This window comes from Leptonychotes weddellii, unplaced genomic scaffold, assembly GCF_054177405.1.
Source record: "Leptonychotes weddellii isolate Sample4059 unplaced genomic scaffold, ASM5417740v2 HiC_scaffold_300, whole genome shotgun sequence".
Classification (NCBI taxonomy): Eukaryota; Metazoa; Chordata; class Mammalia; order Carnivora; family Phocidae; genus Leptonychotes; species Leptonychotes weddellii.
This window is the reverse complement of record NW_027895900.1, coordinates 26,924-45,603: the sequence shown is the minus strand read 5'-3', so window position 1 is coordinate 45,603 and position 18,680 is coordinate 26,924. Positions and strand designations below refer to the sequence as shown.

The window sequence follows — 18,680 nt, the reverse complement described above, 5'->3', positions numbered from 1 at the left end:
ATACCTGCTAGGTCCATCCATGTTGTCGCAAATGCACACTCTCATGCCTTTACTATGACTGTGTTGTAATATTCCATTGTTCTTCTTTTTTTTTTAAAGATTTTATTTATTTATTTGACAGAGAGAGACACAGCGAGAGAGGGAACACAAGCAGGGGGAGTGGGAGAGGGAGAAGCAGGCTTCCCGCCGAGCAGGGAGCCCGATGCGGCGCTTGATCCCAGGACCCTGGGATCATGACCCGAGTCGAAGGCAGACGCTTAACGACTGAGCCACCCAGGCGCCCCTCCATTGTTCTTCTTTATCCATTCATCTATCAGTGAACACTTGGGTTGCTTCCATATCTTGGCTATTGTTAATAGTGCTGCAGTGAACATAGGGATGTATATATCTTTTCAAATTAGTGTTTTCATTTTGGGGGGGAAATAACGGGTAGATCATATGGTATTTCTATTTTTAATTTTTTGGGGAACCTCCATCCTGCTTTCCACAGTGGCTGTACCATTTACATTCCTACCAAAGTGCATGAGGGTTCCTTATTCTCCATATCTTCACCAATATTTGTTATTTCTTACCTTTTTGATGTTAGCCATTCTGACAGGTGTGAGGTGATACCTAATTGTCGTTTTGATTTGCATTGCCCTGATGATTAGTGCTGTTAAGCATCTTTTCAGGTGTCTGTTTGCCATCTGTATGTCTTCTTTGGAAAAATGTCTATACAGGTCCTCTCCTCATTATTTATTTATTTATTTAAATTTAATTTTTTTTTTTTTTTTTTTAGAAAGGGAGGAGAAAGGCAAAGGGAGAGAGAGAGGGAGAGAGAGAATCTCAAGCACTAGATGATGACCTGAGCTGAAATCAAGAGTCAGATATTTGACTGAGCCACCCAGGTGCCCCTCCTCTGCCCATTTTTTTGTTGTTGTTTTTTTATTTTTATTTATTTATTTATTTATTATTTATTTGCGAGAGAGAGAATGAGAGACAGAGAGCACGAGAGGGAGGAGGGTCAGAGGGAGAAGCAGACTCCCCGCTGAGCAGGGAGCCCGATGCGGGACTCGATCCCTGGACTCCAGGATCATGACCTGAGCCGAAGGCAGTCGCTTAACCGACTGAGCCACCCAGGCGCCCTGCCCATTTTTTTAATAGGATTATTTGTCTGTTTGTTTTGGTGTTGGGTTGTATAAGTTCCTTACATATTTTTGATATTAACCCCTTATTAGAGATAGCATTTTCAAATATCTTCAGTAGGTTGTAGGTTTTTGTTGTTGTTGTTCTGTTGATGGTTTTCTTTGCTGGGCAAAAGCTTTTTATTTTGATGTGGTCCCAGTAGTTTATTTTTGCTTTTGTTTCCCTTGTCTTAGGAGACAGATCTTAGACAAATGTTGTTATGGCCAATGTCAGAGAAATTACTGCCTGTGTTCTCTTCTAGGATGCTTATGGTTTTAGGTCTCACATTTAGGTCTTTAGTCCACTTTGTGTTTATATTTTTGTATGGTGTAAGAAAGTGGTTTAGTTTGATGCTTTTGCATGTAGCTGTCCAGTGTTCCCAGCACCATTTATTGAAGAGACTGTTTTTTCCCCATTGTATATTCTTGTCTCCTTTGTCATAGATTAATTGACCGTATAAGATAAGTTTATTTCTGGGCTCTCTGTTCTGCTTTATTGATCTATGGGTCCATTTTTGTGTCAGTGCCCTACTGTGTATCTTGAAATCTGGAATTGTGATGTCTCCAGCTTTGTTCTTCTTACTCAGAATTGCTTTGGCTATTTGGGATCTCCCATAAGGATTCAGTATTGTTTGTTCTAGTTCTGTGAAAAATGCTGTTGGTATTTTGTTAGGGATTGCACTGAATCTGTAGATTGCTCCAGGTAGTATGGGCATTTTCACAATGTTAATTCTTCCAATTCATGAGCATGAAATATATTTCCATTTGTTTGTGTCATCTTCAATTTCTTTCATTAATATTTTACGGTTTTTGAGAGTACAGGTTTTTCACCTCCTTGGTTAAGTTTATTCCGAGCTAAATTATTCTTTTGGTTCAATTGTAAATGGAATTGTTTTCTTAATTTCTCTTTCTGCTACTTCATTATTAGAATATAGAAATGCTACCAATTTTGCGGTATCAGTTTTGTATCCTGCAACTTTATTGAATTCATTTATTACTACTAGTAGTTTGTTGGTGCAGTCTGTAGGGTTTCTCCGTATACTGTCAAGTCATCTGCAAATAGTGACGGTTTAAAAACTTCTTTACCAATATGGATGCCTCTTATTTCTTTTTCTTGTTTGATTGCTGTGGCAAGGACTTCCAATACTATGTTGAATAAAAGTTTGCCATTTTTTTCTTTTTTCAAAGATTTATTTATTTATTTGAGAGAGAGAGAGAAAGAGCAAGGGGAGGGGCAGAGGGAGAGGGAGAGAGAGAACCCACAAGCAGACTCCCCACTGAGTGCAGAGCCTGATGCAGGGCTCGGTCCCAGGACCCTGAGATCATGACCTGAGCCAAAACCAAGAGTCAGCTGCCTAACCGACAGAGCCACCCAGGAGCCCCTGCCCTTTTTTTTTTTTTTTAATTGGGTGTGTGTCATCTTATTATTGAGTTTCTTATCATGGTAAAATATATGTAACATAAAATCATTTTAGCCACTTTTTTTTTTTAAAGATTTTATTTATTTGACAGAGAGAGACACAGCGAGAGAGGGAACACAAGCAGGGGGAGTGGGAGAGGGAGAAGCAGGCTTCCCGCCGAGTAGGGAGCCCGATGCAGGGCTTGATCCCAGGACTCTGGGATCACGACCCAAGCCGAAGGCAGACGCTTAATGACTGAGCCACCCAGGTGCCCCATTTTAGCCACTTTTAAGTGTATAGTTCAGTAGCATTAAGTACATTCACAATGTTGATCAACCATTACCACTATTTTCAAAACTTTTTTTTATCCTCTGTTCTACACAGAAACTCTATACCCATTACACAACTCTCCAACCTCATATGCTGACCTATATGGTAATTCTGTGATTGACATTTTGAGGAACTGCCGTATTTTTATTTATTTTTTTTATTTATTTATTTTTTTAAATGTTTTTATTTATTTATTCATGAGAGTCAGAGAGGCAGAGAAAGAAGCAGGCTCCCCGCCTAGCAGGGAGCCCGATGCGGGACTCGATCCCAGGACCCTGGGATCATGACCTGAGCCGAAGGCAGACGCTTAACCATCTGAGCCACCCAGGCGCCCAGAACTGCCGTATTTTTATACAGAGGCTGTAACATTTTCCATTTCCACCAGCAATGTATGAGGGTTTCAGTTTCTCCACATCAACACTTCATATTTTCCATTGTTTTTGAAAGTAGCCATCCTAATGGGTGTGAGGTGGTATTTCATTGTGATTTTGATTTGCATTTCCCTAGTGATTAATGACGTTGAGCATCTTTTCATGTGCTTACTGGCCATTTGTGAAACTTCTTTGGAGAAATGTCTATTCAAATCTTTTTACCATTTTTGAATAGCGTTATTATTGAGTTTTGAGAGTTCTATATATATTTTGGGTATAAGTATCCTATCAGATATATGCTTTGCAAATATGTTCTCCTGACCTGTGCCTTGTCTTTTCATTTGATAACAGTGTTTTGTATAGAGCAAATGTGTTCAGTTACAGGGAAGTCCAGTCTATCATTATGCCCTTCAATGGATCATTCTTTTGGTGTCATATCTTAAGAAATCTTTGCCTACCTTAAAGTCACAAAGGTTTTCCCCTACATTTTCTTCTGGAAGTTTTAAGTTTTACATTTAGGTTTCTATTCCATTTTGAATTAATTTTCTACATGATGCAAGGTATACATGTTAGTTTTTTTCCTATGGATAAACAAATTTTCTAGCCACATTTTAAAAAAAGACTGCTTTCTTCACCTTTGCACCTTTTCCAAAAGTCTGCATATGTCCAGTTCTATATCTGGGTTCTATTTTCTGTCCCATTGATTTCTTTTGTCTGACTTGATGCAAATACCATGCCGTCCTGATTAGTATAAATTTACAATAAATCTTGAAATCAGATAGTCCACCAAATTTTTTCTTTTTCAGAGTTGTTTTCTAGGACTTTTGCATTTCCATAGGAATTTTAAACTCAGCTTATCAGTTCCTCCAAAAGTCTGCTGGGAATTTGTTTGAGGATGCATCAAATGTGTATACCAATTTGGAGAGAAGTGATATTTTAGTAATATTGAGTCTTATGAATATTGTACATCTCCCAGTTATTTAGGTCTTTTAAAATTTTGCTCTGTGATGTTTTGTAGTTTGAGCATACATATCTTCGGCATCTTTTTTTCAGACCTATCCCTAAGTATTTCATATTTTTTGTGCGGTTATAAATGGTATTTTTAAATTTTGATTTCTGATTGTTCATTGCTAATGTATAGAAATACAATTGAAATTTTTATATTGATCTTGTATCTTGTATCCTTGCTGAACTTATTAGTCCCAATAACTTCAAAAAATAGATTTCTTAAGATTTCCTACAAAGATGATCATACTCTCTGTGAATAAAGGCAATTTTATTTCTCCTTTCCCAGTGGAATATTTTAATTTATTCTTTACCTGATTTCATCAGCTAGGCTAAAATCAAGTTCAAGTTCCAAAGGGAGATAATCTAGCTCACTGTCTCCTTTTACAGATGAGAACACGGAGGATCTGAGGAGACAAAAACATTGCCTTAAACCATTCAGTTAGAGGCAGATTTAGTACACAGCCATATGATCCATTCACAGGCAAGTGAACTTCCTTTTTTTCTTCCAGTTTCTCCCCTTAATGACAGAGGCTTGACTCCAGTGCCCCAATACTGATTCTAATCCCCAAGCTACCATTGACCCGCTGTGTGCCCTTAATGAGCACAATGCTTATATCTCCCTAGTGGCCCCACCTGTAGAATGTGGTTAATAATATTCACAGAAAGGGTTATGATGAGGCCTTTGCACCTCACTTGCTTCCTCTTGTTTCCAGCTTCCAGATGCTGTGTTGATGGTCACCAGTTCCCCCAGAGCAAGCAACAATGCAGGGAGGAATTAGGAGCCATGGCCGTCGACTAGCTCCTTGGGATCCAGGGTAAAAGAATTATGTATCTTTGTTGCTATTACATTTTCATCCATAAAGTGGGACTCTTTATCTCATGGACACTTGTAAGAACTGGTCAGTGGTTTTTGTTTTTGTTTTTTTTTAATTAATTAATTAATTTGAGAGAGAGAGAGTGCGTGCATGGGTGGGTGGAGGGGCAGAGGGAGAGGAGAGAGAGAATCCCAAGCAGACTCCCAGCTGAGTGTGTAGCCTGATGTGGGGCTCATTCCACGACCCAAGATCATGACCTGAGCTGAAACCAAGAGTCTGATGCTTAACTGACTGACCCAGAAATGGTCAATGTTTTAAGAAGTTATAACCCTTAAGGAAATAATTTACTAAGTCATCTTGGGCAAGTCATTAGCATTTCTCAATTCACTTTGCCTATCTGATAATGGGAGATAATGTTATTTTTCCCCTCACGGGGTTAATTTAAAGTTAAGTAGTTTGTTTGTGTATATTACGTTATACAAAGGCACCCTACTCGAAAACACAAAAGCAATATGTTAAGTATATTAAAGGTGGAAACACATTGGAATTTTTATAAAGATTGCATTTTTTCAAAATACTACATTCACAGGGGTCCTTGGGTGGCTCAGTGGGTTAAGCATCTGACTCTTGGTTTTGGCTCAGGTCATGGTCTCAGGGTTGTGAGATCAAGCCCTGCATGGGGCTCTGCCCTCAGCATGAAGTCCGATGGAGATTATCTCTCCCTCTGCCCCTCTGCACCTCCCCTTGCTCGCTTGCTCTCTCTCTCTCAAATAAATACATAAATAATTTTTTAAAAAATCCAAAATACTACACTCAGCAAAGAAAGCAAATGATAAGAAAGTTCTTGAAGCATGAAACAATGACCCCTGCTCCAACTCTAACTGCAGACTCATTCCCTTTTAACTATTTCTATTAGTTTTTCTGACAGCTTCCTTCATTTCATTAAAAAAATATTCTTATACCAGTGCTTTTTAGATCTCAAGATTAGATATATCAGTTGATTTATTGCTACAGTGGATAAGGATTTACCTCACTTTTATCACATTCCTACCCCAACAGAAGAGATTTTTACTTCTTTTATTGGTTGCCTGGGTAATTCAAAAAAACATATATATCCCTCTACTTATTTTATTAGCCATAGGCTATTTGATTTCTCCACTTTGGAAGGGGAGGATACTTACCCTTTATACTTTTCGTCATTTTTTTTTTTAACCTCCCACCTCTCTTCCTTTGATGTTTATTCTTTGTACATTTTCCAGGGTGATAATTTTTACAGTTGGTTCTTAGCCAGAATGATTTATCCTGACATTTCTCACTGGTTGATTTGAACAGTTGAAAATCATCTCACAGTGTTTACATTATGATGACTATGTACAAGTTGTTCTGTGCAGAGCCAAGCATGTATTATGATTCTATGTCCTTCTTGTGTGACTTTTTTTTTTTTTTTAGTGTTTCTGCTTACCTTCTGGGAACTGAGACTCCCCGTTTCTTTTCGATGGTGCCAAACACATGTAGGCATGGATTCAAGCACCCACACTCACTGCTTGCCAGGCAAGCCAGTCAGTCTCATCCCTGGACCTGGGCCAGGGCTTAGTGAAGGAGCCATGGATGGGGACAAACCAGCTCTCTGGCTGCTCAGGTGAATGTAGTCACCTTGCTCAGCCTGCAGGTGGCTTCTGAGTAGACTGAACTAATGACCACCTCCTGCATGCCACCATTGAAGGAATGTTTCCATACAAATCTTTAATTTATCTTGGAGTTAATTTTAGTATGCGTTATGAGTCTGTATCAGTTAACTATTGCTGTGTAGCGAATTATGCACTCCTCCCCTGCCCCCCCCCCAAAAAACCCTTGGTTGCTTAAAAAACTAATTATAATTTATTTTCTCTTGGTTTTTGTGGGTCATGGATTCAGCCAGGGTACAGAGGGGATGGCTTGTCTCTGCTCATAATGTTTGGGGCTGGTTCTAAGGCTGGAGCCTGAAGTCTTCTGAAGGCTTGACTAAGGATGGAGAATCTGCCTTTTTTTTTTTGTTTTTAAACACAGGGCTTGAACTGAGGACCCCGAGATCAAGACCTGAGCTGAGATCAAGAGTCAGACACTTAACCAACTAAGCCACCCAGGCGCCCTGAAAATCTGCTTTCAAAGTGATTCACTCACATGGCTAGTTAGTTGATTCTAGCAAGTTGGTTTCCTTTTCGTTGGGTTTTCCACAAGGCTGCTTGAGTAACCTCATGACCTAGTCGCTGGTTTCCACCAAAGTAAGTGATGAAAGAGAGTGAGAGAGAGAAAGAACGAGAGAGAGAGAGAGAGAACAACAGGCAGAGAGTGTATTCTTTTTATGACCTAGCCCCAGTAATCACAAAGCCTCACTCCATCACTCCCAATACATTCTGCTTGTTAGAAGCAAGTCGGTGAGTGTAGCACACTTCCAAGTGGGGGAGTTAGGTTCCACCTGTGGAAGGGAAGAGGGTCGTAATTAGCAGATATACAGTTGACCCTTGAACAACATGAGGGTTAGAGGTGCTGACCCCTGTGTAAGTTGAACATCTGCATATAACTTTTGACTCCCCCAAAACTTAACTACTAATAGCCTACTGTTGACCAGAAGCCTGATCGATAACATAAGCAGTCAATTAACACATATTTTGCATGTTGTACGTATTCTTACTATAAAGTAAGCCAGAGAAAAGAAATTGTTAATAAGAAAGTCATAAGGAGGAAAAAATACATATAGAGTATTGTAGTGTATTTATATAAAAAAATAATCTGCACATAAGTGGATCTGCACAGTTCAAACCCATGTTGTTCAAGGGTCAGGTGTATTTTAAAACCATCACAGAATCCAACTTAGGTTTTGTCTGAGTTTGCAGACCGCTGTCACCTGTTGAATACTCTATCATCACCTCACCAATCCAAACCATCATCATTTGTATTTACCAAAATCACATATAAATTTGGGTCACTTCTGTTTCCCATCCTGTACTGGCGTCACATTTTAGCCTAGTATTTCGGACAAGCTGCTTTCCTTGAGCAGAGGAAGAACTGGGAGAGAACCTCTCTGGTCCCTCAAGGGGCAAATGCTGAGAAAGGTGTGTTACAGAACAACAGAAAATATACTGCTTTTCTCTCTCGTTCGCTGGGGAGAGGGATTAGTTGTGATGAAGCCCTGTGCTCATGTCAGAGAGTAAAGGCCCTCATCCTGCTAATTCAGGCACATGGGGGCTGCAAGTGCTGCCTCCTACCCAGAGGGGGCCTCTGGTGACCTTCAGAAGGACATGAAGATAGAGTTGTCTTTTCAACAATGAAGGCTTCTTTGGTGGACACTCAGCTCTGGGCAGGCTGAGACCACCACATGGGCACAACCTGGGGGGTGGGTAGAGCCAAGATACTGGGAATGGGTATGGCCAGTAGCAACCTTGATTGAACAATAATAGCTAGACTTAAAAAAACAAACAAACAAACCACTTTTCAAATTAGTAGGAACTTGGTCTTGTTCTGCATTATCGCCCCGAAGGCCTGTTTGGGTGAGCAGGAATGGGGCACAGCAGGAATTTCCAGACAGGGGCCATTCCCGGAGTCAGGTAGGTATGGTCTCTTGTGGCAAGAGCACCCATTCCTGGTGAAGCAAATGTGGCCAGCACCCTGTGGTCCAGGGAGGTACAGGGAGGAGCGTGCAGACCCCACAGGGAGAGGTGGGCAAGATTCACTCAGAGGACTAGGATGCTGGCCAAGTAGCTGCATTTCAGGCCAGAATCCAGGCTCACCAGGGAAAGGGTGAAATATAAATCAGAAAAACCTTGCCTTTGGAGCAGGGATGGCTGCATTTCACACCAATTCTGGCTTAGGAAGATAAGACTGATGCTGGACGCCCCCTGCTGGAGAGGATGTGACATCTCATGGGTGGCCAAGAAGGAGGGCTCCTCGCCTGGAGAGCCAAGTGAATTGAGTCTCAACGAGGAGGCTTGTGGTGTGGAATCCCTCCCTCCCTCTGAATCCCCTCACTCACCCTCTCTCAACAGCCCACCAATGCCTACTGATCTTTAGGGTACAGGGGCATCCTTCCACCTACAAACAGATCAAATTTGCACATGAGTCTTGGCCCCTGGATTCACCAATTACCAGCTCAAGAAAGCCCTGAGTGGAAAATTCAAGAGGATCACGTTTGGCTTCAATGCCTACAGGTCTCTTGATATTCTGCACAGTCTGGGTCTTGGGCCCTCTATTTCTAAGTATGGGCTTTGAAATGGTGGGTCTTGGAGGAGTCTGTCTTGCTTTCACTCACAATAACAGTGATGGTCTCTCATGGCCACCAACATCCAAACCCAAGCATCCGCTGTGAAGCATTGGAAGAGAGAGGCCAAGAGACGCAATATACCTGACCTGCTGGGGGTCCATTGCTGGACAAAATGATCAGAAAAGACCACTGCCCACCAGAATAGAGCTGTTCACAAAAAACAAGTGGATAGGCTGAAAAGTTGAGTTTTGTCAACTATGAGCACAACAAATTGTTTTGACCCCCAGACCCGGAGCATGGCTTCCCTTACGTCCCATTCAGATCATCACTGCCAACTGTAGGGTTTTTGTCTGCTTACTGGTCTTGTTTTAACCTCACCCTGAGCCCTCTGCTCCATCCATGAAATGGGATTAAGCCCCGCCCTTCCACAAAATTAAGACAAGGCTATTTGTGTGTGTTAAGATGAATTGAGACCATAGCCAATTTCTTTTTTTTTTTTTAAGCATTCCTTTATTGTGGAAAAATACACATAACATAAAACTTACCATTTTAGCCATTTTCAGTGTATAGTTCAGCGGCATTAAGTACATTCACACTGTTGTGCAACCATCACCAGTCTCCATCTCCAGAACTTTTTCATCTTTCCAAATGGAAACTTGATACACGTTAAACCACCTCTCATTTCCCCTCCCTGGCCCATGCGAATCACCATTCTACCTTGTGTGTCTATGAATTTGACTATTCTAGGTACCTCATATACATGGAATTGTATAGTATTTGTCTTTTTGTGACTGACTTATTTCACCTGGTGTCATGTCTTCTTTCAGATGTCTCCGTGGAAATGGAATTGCTGGATCGTAGGGTAGTTCTATTTTAAAGTTTTTGAAGAACCCACACACTGTTCTCCTTAGTGGCTGACCCAGTTTACACTCCCTCCAACAGTGCATGGGGGCTCCCCTTTCTCCACATCCTTGCCAACGTTTGTGATCTCTTGTCCTTTTGATAACAGCTATCCTAACGGGTGTGAGGTGGTATCTTCGGTTCTGCTTTGCTTTTCCCTGATGATGAGTGATGTTGAGCATCTTTTCATGCACCTGTTGGCCATTTGTATGTCTTCTTTGGAACAATGTCTATTTGGGCCCTTTGCCCATTTTTTAGTTGGATTATTATTATTATTTTTAAAGATTTTATTTATTTATTTGAGAGAGACTGAGAGAGAGATAGGACACATGCACAAGCAGTGGGGGGTGGTGTAGAGAGAGAGGGAGAAAATCCCAAGCTGACTCCGGGCTGAGCGTGGAGCTTGATGCGGGGTTCAATCTCATGACCCGGAGATCATGACCTGAGCCGAAACCGAGAGTCAGACACTTAATCTACTGAGCCACCCAGGCGCCCCAGATTATTTTTTTATTAAGTTGTTTTTTTTTTTTTAAAGATTTTATTTATTTGAGAGAGAGAGAATGAGATAGAGAAAGCATGAGGGGGGGAGGGTCAGAGGGAGAAGCAGACTCCCCGCTGAGCAGGGAGCCCGATGCGGGACTCGATCCTGGGACTCCAGGATCATGACCTGAGCCGAAGGCAGTTGCTTAATCAACTGAGCCACCCAGGTGCCCCTATTTTTTATTAAGTTGTTGGATTTCCCTATATATTTTGGATATCACCCCCTTCTTAGATATATGGTTTGCAGATATTTTCTCCCATTCTGGAGTTGCCTTTCCATTTTGTTGAAGGTTGCTTTTGCTGTGCAGAAGCAGCTTTTAGATTTGATGTAGTCCCACTTGTTGATTCTTGGTTTTTGTTCCTTGTGCTTTTGGTGTCATCCAAAAACATCAATGCCGAGAACAATGCCAAGGAGCCGTTTCCTGTGCTTTCTTCTATGAGTTTTATGGTTTCAAGTTTTACATTTAAGTCTTTAATCCAACTCAAGTTGATTTCTGTGAGTGGTGTAAGATAGGGGTCTCATTTCATTCTTTTGCATGTGAACATCCAGTTTTCCTATCACCATTTATCAGAGAGACTGTCCTTTCTCCTTGAGTATTCTTGGCTGCCTTGTCAAATATTAGTTGACCATATACACCTGGGTTTATTTCTGGGCTTTTGATTCTGTTCCATTGGTCTATGTGTCTGTTTTCATGCCAGTACCCTACTGTTCTGGTCGCTATAGCTTTGTAATATAGCTTGAAACCAGGCAGTGGGATACCTCCATCTTTGTTCTTCTTTCTCAACATTGCTTTGGTTCTTTGGGGTCTTTTGTGTTTCCATGTGAATTTTGGGTTTTTGCTATTTCTGTGCAAAATGCCAATGGAATTTTGATAGGGATTGTATTGAAACACAAGATCATTTTGGAAGGGAGGCTGAAACCTTTAATGGTGACTGATGAACTCAATGGTGAAGGGCAGAGGGAATTCAGACTCATCTAGGCCAGATTAAGACCTTTAGGGGGTCTGTCTCTCAGCTCCACATGCTGACTTCTAAGGGCTGCTTTTCATCATTGAGACTGAAAGTCTGCAACCTACATGCTGTGACTCCCTGACATGTCTCCCCTACATTTCTTTGGCTTCCTGTTAGATTCTGCCAAAAAGAGGCCCTGGCAGGAGATCAGATGGCAAGGAACAGAGATAAGTATCCAGTGCAACAGGTGCTGGAAGTTGCTGGTGTGGCAATGGGCACGGAGCCCCGGTCTAGTTCATGCATCTGGTAGATCCAGAACCAACCGTGATGGTGTGGTCAGTGGTGCAGCAGGAAGCAGAGGCCCCTGGGGCTGGAATGCACCACAGGGGCAGGGGCGGGGGCAGCATATAATCACTGAATTTCCCCTTTTTAACTCTTCCTCACTTTTGTACTCAATTCTCCGTGTTAAATTCCCCTGCTTGAAATACCTTGAATGATAGCAATTATCCTGCCTGGACACTGAATGGCATCTTTTCATGCAATTTAATATAAAAAGAACACCAAACCTTAAAAAAGTTCAGTGTGTATCCTTCCAGACTTTTCCCTGGGATTTTACCATACAAATGATTTAATACTGTGTGTATTTACGGAAGTATTATCATTCATGTGCATTCTTCCACAACTTGATTTTTTTTTTTAAATATATGATAACCAGTCTTGGAGTTCTCTCCACGGTGTTATAAATATGAGCTTAAACCGATGCCTTGTGTTCTAGCAGCCATTTATCTAATGATGGACATTCAGGTTTTCAATAGGTCTGCTCTTAAGAAGGCGCTGTGGTGAACATTCTTAAACGTGCGCCAGTGTTTCTTGGTGGTAGTTAACCAGACATGGAATCCCAGAGTTGTGTACATTTTAGATTTGACTACAGTTTGCCCGATTGTTCTTCAAAGTGGCCGTGCCAATTTACACTCCCACCCAGGGGCAGGAGAATGTCCTCTCCAATTCTTGATATTTCCCAGCTCTTTAGTTTTGGACAGCCTGGGGGATGAGACAGTATCTTGCTGGTGCTTTAGTTTGCATGCTCCTATGGACTCATGCATTGGAGCATCATCTGATAGGTTGACAAGGACTACTTCCAGTGGCAGAAGTAATTGTTCTTGCGAAGCAGAGTGGTGGCTGCTCCCTGGCTTTCAGGGGGCAGGTCTGTGAGGTGGCTCTTTTGCTACAAAGCTGCACCAAAAACTCCCCATGATTTCTTGTGCCATCAGCAGTTGGCTGACGCCGCTGTCAAGGGGGAGGGAAAAAGCGCCAAGCCTTGTTTGGACGCGTGTGGATGTGCGTGGTACCTAGCAGCAAGTAGCTTCCCCTAGAGTAGGGGATGGACTGCTGAGTGCCCGGCAGTGGCCAGCCCCTGTGGAGGGCAGGGATAGACAGAGCAGAAAAGGATTCCATCAGCCACTCCCTGGAGGATCCATCAAGCAGCAAGTTTGCAGTAGTAAAAGTGGTGGGCTTTATTGAGAGCCAGTGATGCAGTCCACTCCCAGGGTTAATGAAATGTCATGGAAGCCGGACAGTTTTCACCTCTGGATTCCTTCTGATGACACGGAATCCCGTGATACATTTTAGATTCTGAAAGCCCCAAGCAGAGTCCAGTAGGAGTACGGTAACCTCTCTGCTTTGATAAAATAGAAACAGAAAACAGGACAAGGAAGGGAGGGGGAGAGACCTGAGAACGGTTATGCTTCAGTTAATTCTGTTTTGTTTTGTTTTCTACAAGATGCTCCTCACAAGCTGAAGGGATCACCTTTCTTGCAAATTTCAGTTATATTCTGGTGGGAAAAGCATGAACTCAACTGGAAGTCCAGACTTTGCCACTTTGTGCAAGTTTCCTAGCACCCCGCCCCCCCCAAAAAACACCTGCCTGCTCTTGAAGCCTCTTGCTCGCTGTTCGTGGTAAGCAGCACCAGGCTGGAAGTCAGGACCAGGAATTCTAGCTCCTGTTTTGACAGAAACTTACCGGGTAATTAGCAAGCTCCTTCAGCTCTCTCTCCCTCAGTTTCTCAATCTGTAAGAGGGTGTGATCATGCCTGTACTCCTGGCTTCTGTGAGGATAAAGACGACAGGAAGTGCGAAGGCTTTGGCTAAACACTCCCGCATTGTACGTAGCCATCAGGTGCAAACTCAGGTGTGCCAGAAAGTGCCCAGCCACAAACAACCCAAACTAGTTTTACTCTAGATGCAGAGAGAATATGCTTTTATGGATGAAACCGGTTGTCCAGGACGATTTCTGGCCTGTTTTTTGGGGATGCTGGGCAGCAGGGTCAGAGAGGATTGTGACAAGGACGACAAACTCTGAAGACCTGTCAGGTGTCCTCCCAGGTCCTCCTGGAAAGCGCAGCTCCAGGGGCTCTCTGGCGCCACCTGGTGTCCCATCCTCGCCACTGCCCAGAAACCACGTGTAAGAAAGTGCTTACAACCTAACTACGCACCCTGGTTTAGACCCGTCCTAGCCAATGGGGGAGGGGGAGGCGGGGCAGGGGCAAGCGAGAGCCCAATCGCCTCCTGTTTTCCGAGGAGAAGGCGGGGCTTGGGATTTACCACGTTGGGTTTGTCCGCAGCGCTAATTACTTTTTCCAAAGGCTGGAGGGCTTCACTCCGGCTGGCGCCGCCGCCTCGAGCGCTCCTGCTCCGCCGCGACCGTCCGGGGGGCTGCTCCTCCCCAGTACCATGTGTGACGGCGCCCTGCTGCCTCCTCTCGTCCTGCCCTTGCTGCTGCTGCTGGTTTGGGGACTGGACCCGGGCACAGGTAGCGCTCCCTCGCCCACCGCCCCTTCCTCGCCCGTGCCTCTCGCGGCCACCTTCCTCCTGCCCTCCCGAGGCGTCCTGGCGGCTCCCGCCTGCCTGCGCGGCCCGGGTCCGGCGGCGGACCGCTGACAGCGCTTGGGGCCGAGGGGGTGCGGGCCGCGGCCGGACGACCCGGCTCCAGGCGGCTCCCGGGCGGCCGCGCCGCCGCCGGGTCTCCGGGCGCCGATGCCGCGCCGCCGTCCCCGGAGGTGCTCGGGCGGCCGCGCTGGAGCCTTTCCCCGGGTGGCGCGGGGCCCGGGCGGAGGCGCTGGCCGGCACGGAGGTGCCGCGGCGAGGGAAAGGAGGGGAGCGCCCGCTCGGGGCCGCGCTGTCCCCGCGCTGGCGCGGCGTGCCCAGCGCTGGACCCCGTGCGCGGCGGGCGGCCGGAGGGAGGGCGGCCGGGCGGGCCCCGCCGCGCTGACGCGTCTCCTCTCTCCCCGCAGCTGTCGGCGACGCGGCGGCCGACGTGGAGGTGGTGCTGCCGCGGCGGGTGCGTCCCGACGACGTGCACCTGCCGCCGCTGCCCGGCGCCCCCGGGCCCCGAAAGCGCCGGCGCCCCCGCGCGCCCCCCGCCGCCCCGCGCGTGCGGCCGGGCGAGCGCGCCCTGCTGCTGCACCTGCCGGCCTTCGGGCGCGACCTGTACCTGCAGCTTCGCCACGACCTGCGCTTCCTGTCCCGCGGCTTCGAGGTGGAGGAGGCGGGCGCGGCCGGGCGCCGCGGACGGCCCGCCGAGCTGTGCTTCTACTCGGGCCGCGTGCTCGGCCACCCGGGTTCCCTCGTCTCAATCAGCGCCTGCGGCGCCGGCGGCGGCCTGGTACTGCGCGCGCCCCCTCCGGGTCTGCCCGTCGATCTGTCGCGGCGCCGGGGGTGGTCCCCGGGGCAGGTTGGGCTGGGGGTGGCGGCGCCTGGGCGGGAAGTTCAGCCTCCAGGGGTGCTCTCCCGCCGTCCGCAGGGAACCTCCCCTCTCCCGCCCCGACCTTCTAGAGGGTCTCTGAGCAAAGAGGGTGAGAGTGGAAGCATCTGATTGTCCAGTGCCTTCCCCCGGCTGTACCGAACCTCTGCAGTACACGGGGACTGTGCCGTTCCGGGGTTGCATAGGGGGATACGCAGCAGCCGCCCAGGGGAGCCCAGGTCCGGCGGGGGCGAAACCTGTCGGGCCCCTAGACCGAGAGGCGCACTTCACCCATATTTCTTTGCACCTGCACAGCTGTGTATGTGTGCGTGTCACGGGGAACACCTATAGGTGTGTATCTCATCTGTTCTTGGTTGTGGGGGTAGCGTAGTGAGTGAGCATTCACTTCCCTTCTGTCCTCTCGAGTCTTTCTGTACCCGGAAAAGGACAGTTTGATGGGGTCCCCTGACAGGGCACTAACCTTCTCAGTTGAACCGTGAGAACCAAGAGAGGGGGTGTTCATACCCTTCTTCCCTTATACCACGAGCAGGTATGTGTCTGGCAGCCATGCTCAGCCAGGCCTGGGGGGTGCTTACATTGGTGATAAGACCCTGTTCCTGTCCCCAGAAGCTCCCTTGCTGGGGCAGTAGCTACCCCACCCCGGGGACCCTGCCCGGCTGCATTAGAAGCACCTGTAACAGCGCTCACAGGGGCAGGGGGCCGTTCTGGTGCACGTCTGCCCTGCTTGTGCTCACACTTGATCCCTGTACGTTGGTGCCCAGCCACATGCTTCTCAGCTTCTCCATCATGCCCCCTAGGAGCGCGCATGGCTGGCGGATGGGCTGCCCCTAACAAAGCCTGGTATCGGCTCAGAGCATGAGACGCCAGAGTTGTTTCTGTATTTTGTCCTGATTGGCCTCTGGGGAAGCGGTTTCTGATACTCTTTTGTGTCTGTTCTTCCCTGGCAGAAGAAAACTGCTTCCCCAACCTCTGCCTTATCTTGCTCCACCGTCTAGAATTCTCTAGCCCTTACCCACATAGTATGCAACTAGTCTTAGAGAATCTGCAGCAGATCCAGAGAGCCTGGGGGTCCAAGTCTTTATGTAAGACTTCTGCTTTCCTCCCAGCTCTGTAGAGGAACTCCGGGAGTGGGGGAGGGGGGGTAATTTCCTAGGATTGGCTTTCACTAGTTCTCCTTGTAGGCCGGTTCTGAGTCCTGATCAGACTGTGATCTACTGGGAGAAATTGGCGTCTTCGGTTAAACAAGGAAAATGGACCGTGGAGGCAGCCTGTTAGGAGCTAATGTGGAACAGGGGCAGAGAATGTGGGCTGCGGGTGAGGAGGCTTAAGGAGGAGTGAGAAGGGCTCAGATCACCGTAGGACTCGGGTCAAGGCTGTATCATGTTCTGGGAGGGACTGGAAGGCCCACATCATTTTTCCTGTTTTTGCCAAAGTGTTTAAAGTCTAGGTCACATCACTGTACTGTACGTGGAAACATCTGAATCCCATTTGCTGCGGTTTGGTGAGTTTCTCTAGAGGTCAGAGTTTATACTTCTCGGTGTAAAGTTTCCAGCGAGGAGCTATCTGTAAGGAGCTGAGGGTGGAAGTCTGGATAACATTGATTCCACATCCTCACCGAGTTGAACGCCGGGCCCTCTCACAGATGGCATCCGGGCTGTGAGCGGGGCGAGGGTTCACTTCAGTCCCCCGGTGTTCGAGAAGACTGTGCTTCCCTTCAGTACCATGTGGGGGCGCTGTGCTGTAGATAAAGGAACCCCGCCAAGAGTCTGTTCAGCGGGCGCCGGCTGCGGGCCGACCTGGAGGACTTGAGATTCTAAGATTCCTGCCGGAGCAGACACTTCTGGTGTTTAGTCTGCCGTGTTCATCCTGTTCATGTGAGCTAGCCGTCGGACCCTTCTTCCTAAGTGCCCTCTGCAGAGGAAGGGCCGAAGGCAGGAAGGAGGAGACCGCGTGGTGACTGGGAGGGGACCTCTTGGTCGCAAGGTAGCCCTGAGACATGTCAGGAAAGGAGAGCAGCAGGAGCTCAGGCTATAGCCAAGTTTGCAGGGCACTCCTACCTCACTTTGATTTTGGTTCTCAGACGTGCTCGAGACAGTTCAGGGGGTTGGTAATGTGTCAATCGCTGTTGACTGAGGTGGAAGCGCCGGGAAGCGGAATGGGGCAGGTGTGTTGTGTCAGGACAGGCTCAACCGCAAGGTGTGGGAGAGGACCGATAGCAACTAGGAGAGTTTTGATGTCCGCAGGCGGGAACATTCCCAAGCCACCTTGGATCTAAAGATCACGTAGAGCCCGGGGTTGGCAAACGTCTTCTGGAAAGGACCAGATAGTAAGCATTTTAGGCCTTGTGGGCCATATGGTCTCCGTCATGGTTAAGTCCACACTGTCCTTTTAGCCGTAGACAGTAAATAAACAGATGGACGTGGCTATATTCAATAAAACTTTATTCCGACGTTGAGTAGCAATTAAATCCTGATGCATCAAACATCTCCTGAAGGGTTTAGCGGAGAGTGTTTGGTGCAGGGGAATGCAGGCTCTGTTCCCTGTTGCATGGCGTCTCTGCGGTCTCCAGAGATGTTTGGTATCTGTTTAAAGCAGATGCATAATTAGAGTAGATCATTACTTGTTTATGGGGCATGAAGCGTAAATCTCATGTTCCATTTCGCCTCTTCTGCTTTTGACTGTGGGCAGAGGCGTGGGCCTGTGGTGTTCTCCCTCCCTTATCTTGGAAAAGTTATGCAAGCTGCACTTCTTGGCTCTTCTAGGTGCAAGTATTGTTTTCTGTTTATGCTTTTTCATTTTATTTACGTTTCAGGGAGTCCTTAGACATTACCTAAGTCTTTGGAAGAGTTTCTATAACCGTATAATTTCAAAGCAATGAACTTGGGGTATGTGAGGCAGGTATTTCCACCCCCAGAGAATTTATGCAAGTTTGGATCAGCTGCCTCCTGTGAATGGGGCCAGCTCATGGAAGGCCAGCAGAATTGGAATCAGGTTAAATTTCACCTGAGTGGGCAGCAGAGAGGGAACTTTAAGGGATAGAATGGATGTCAGTGTCTGAAAAAGTCTGAAATGAGTGAATTGAAGGGGCTGTTTTCCATCCCCACACATGAGGACAGAGAGCAGGGGAGGCCCCTGCCAGCAGGTTTGGTCGGCTGAGCAGTCGCCATTCTTCCTTAATGAATGTAAGGTCAGGAGGGTCCACCCA

General features: G+C 46.6%; 1 protein-coding gene and 1 long non-coding RNA gene across 2 annotated transcripts; both read left to right on the top strand.

Moving 5' to 3' along the window:
- The first annotated feature begins 789 nt into the window (after nt 1-789).
- LOC145719085 (uncharacterized) lies at nt 790-7,074 on the top strand. Its single transcript, XR_014142176.1, has 4 exons — nt 790-887; nt 4,660-4,753; nt 4,986-5,087; nt 6,537-7,074. It is a non-coding gene; the product is annotated as an uncharacterized LOC145719085 (long non-coding RNA).
- A 5,958-nt stretch (nt 7,075-13,032) lies between these two features.
- LOC145719086 (A disintegrin and metalloproteinase with thrombospondin motifs 17-like) lies at nt 13,033-15,726 on the top strand. The gene is made up of 3 exons (XM_081810610.1): nt 13,033-14,524; nt 15,006-15,445; nt 15,661-15,726. The coding sequence occupies exons 1-3, from the start codon at nt 14,446-14,448 to the stop codon at nt 15,724-15,726; spliced, it is 585 nt and encodes a 194-aa protein (XP_081666736.1). The 5' UTR covers nt 13,033-14,445.
- The last annotated feature ends 2,954 nt before the right edge of the window (nt 15,727-18,680 follow it).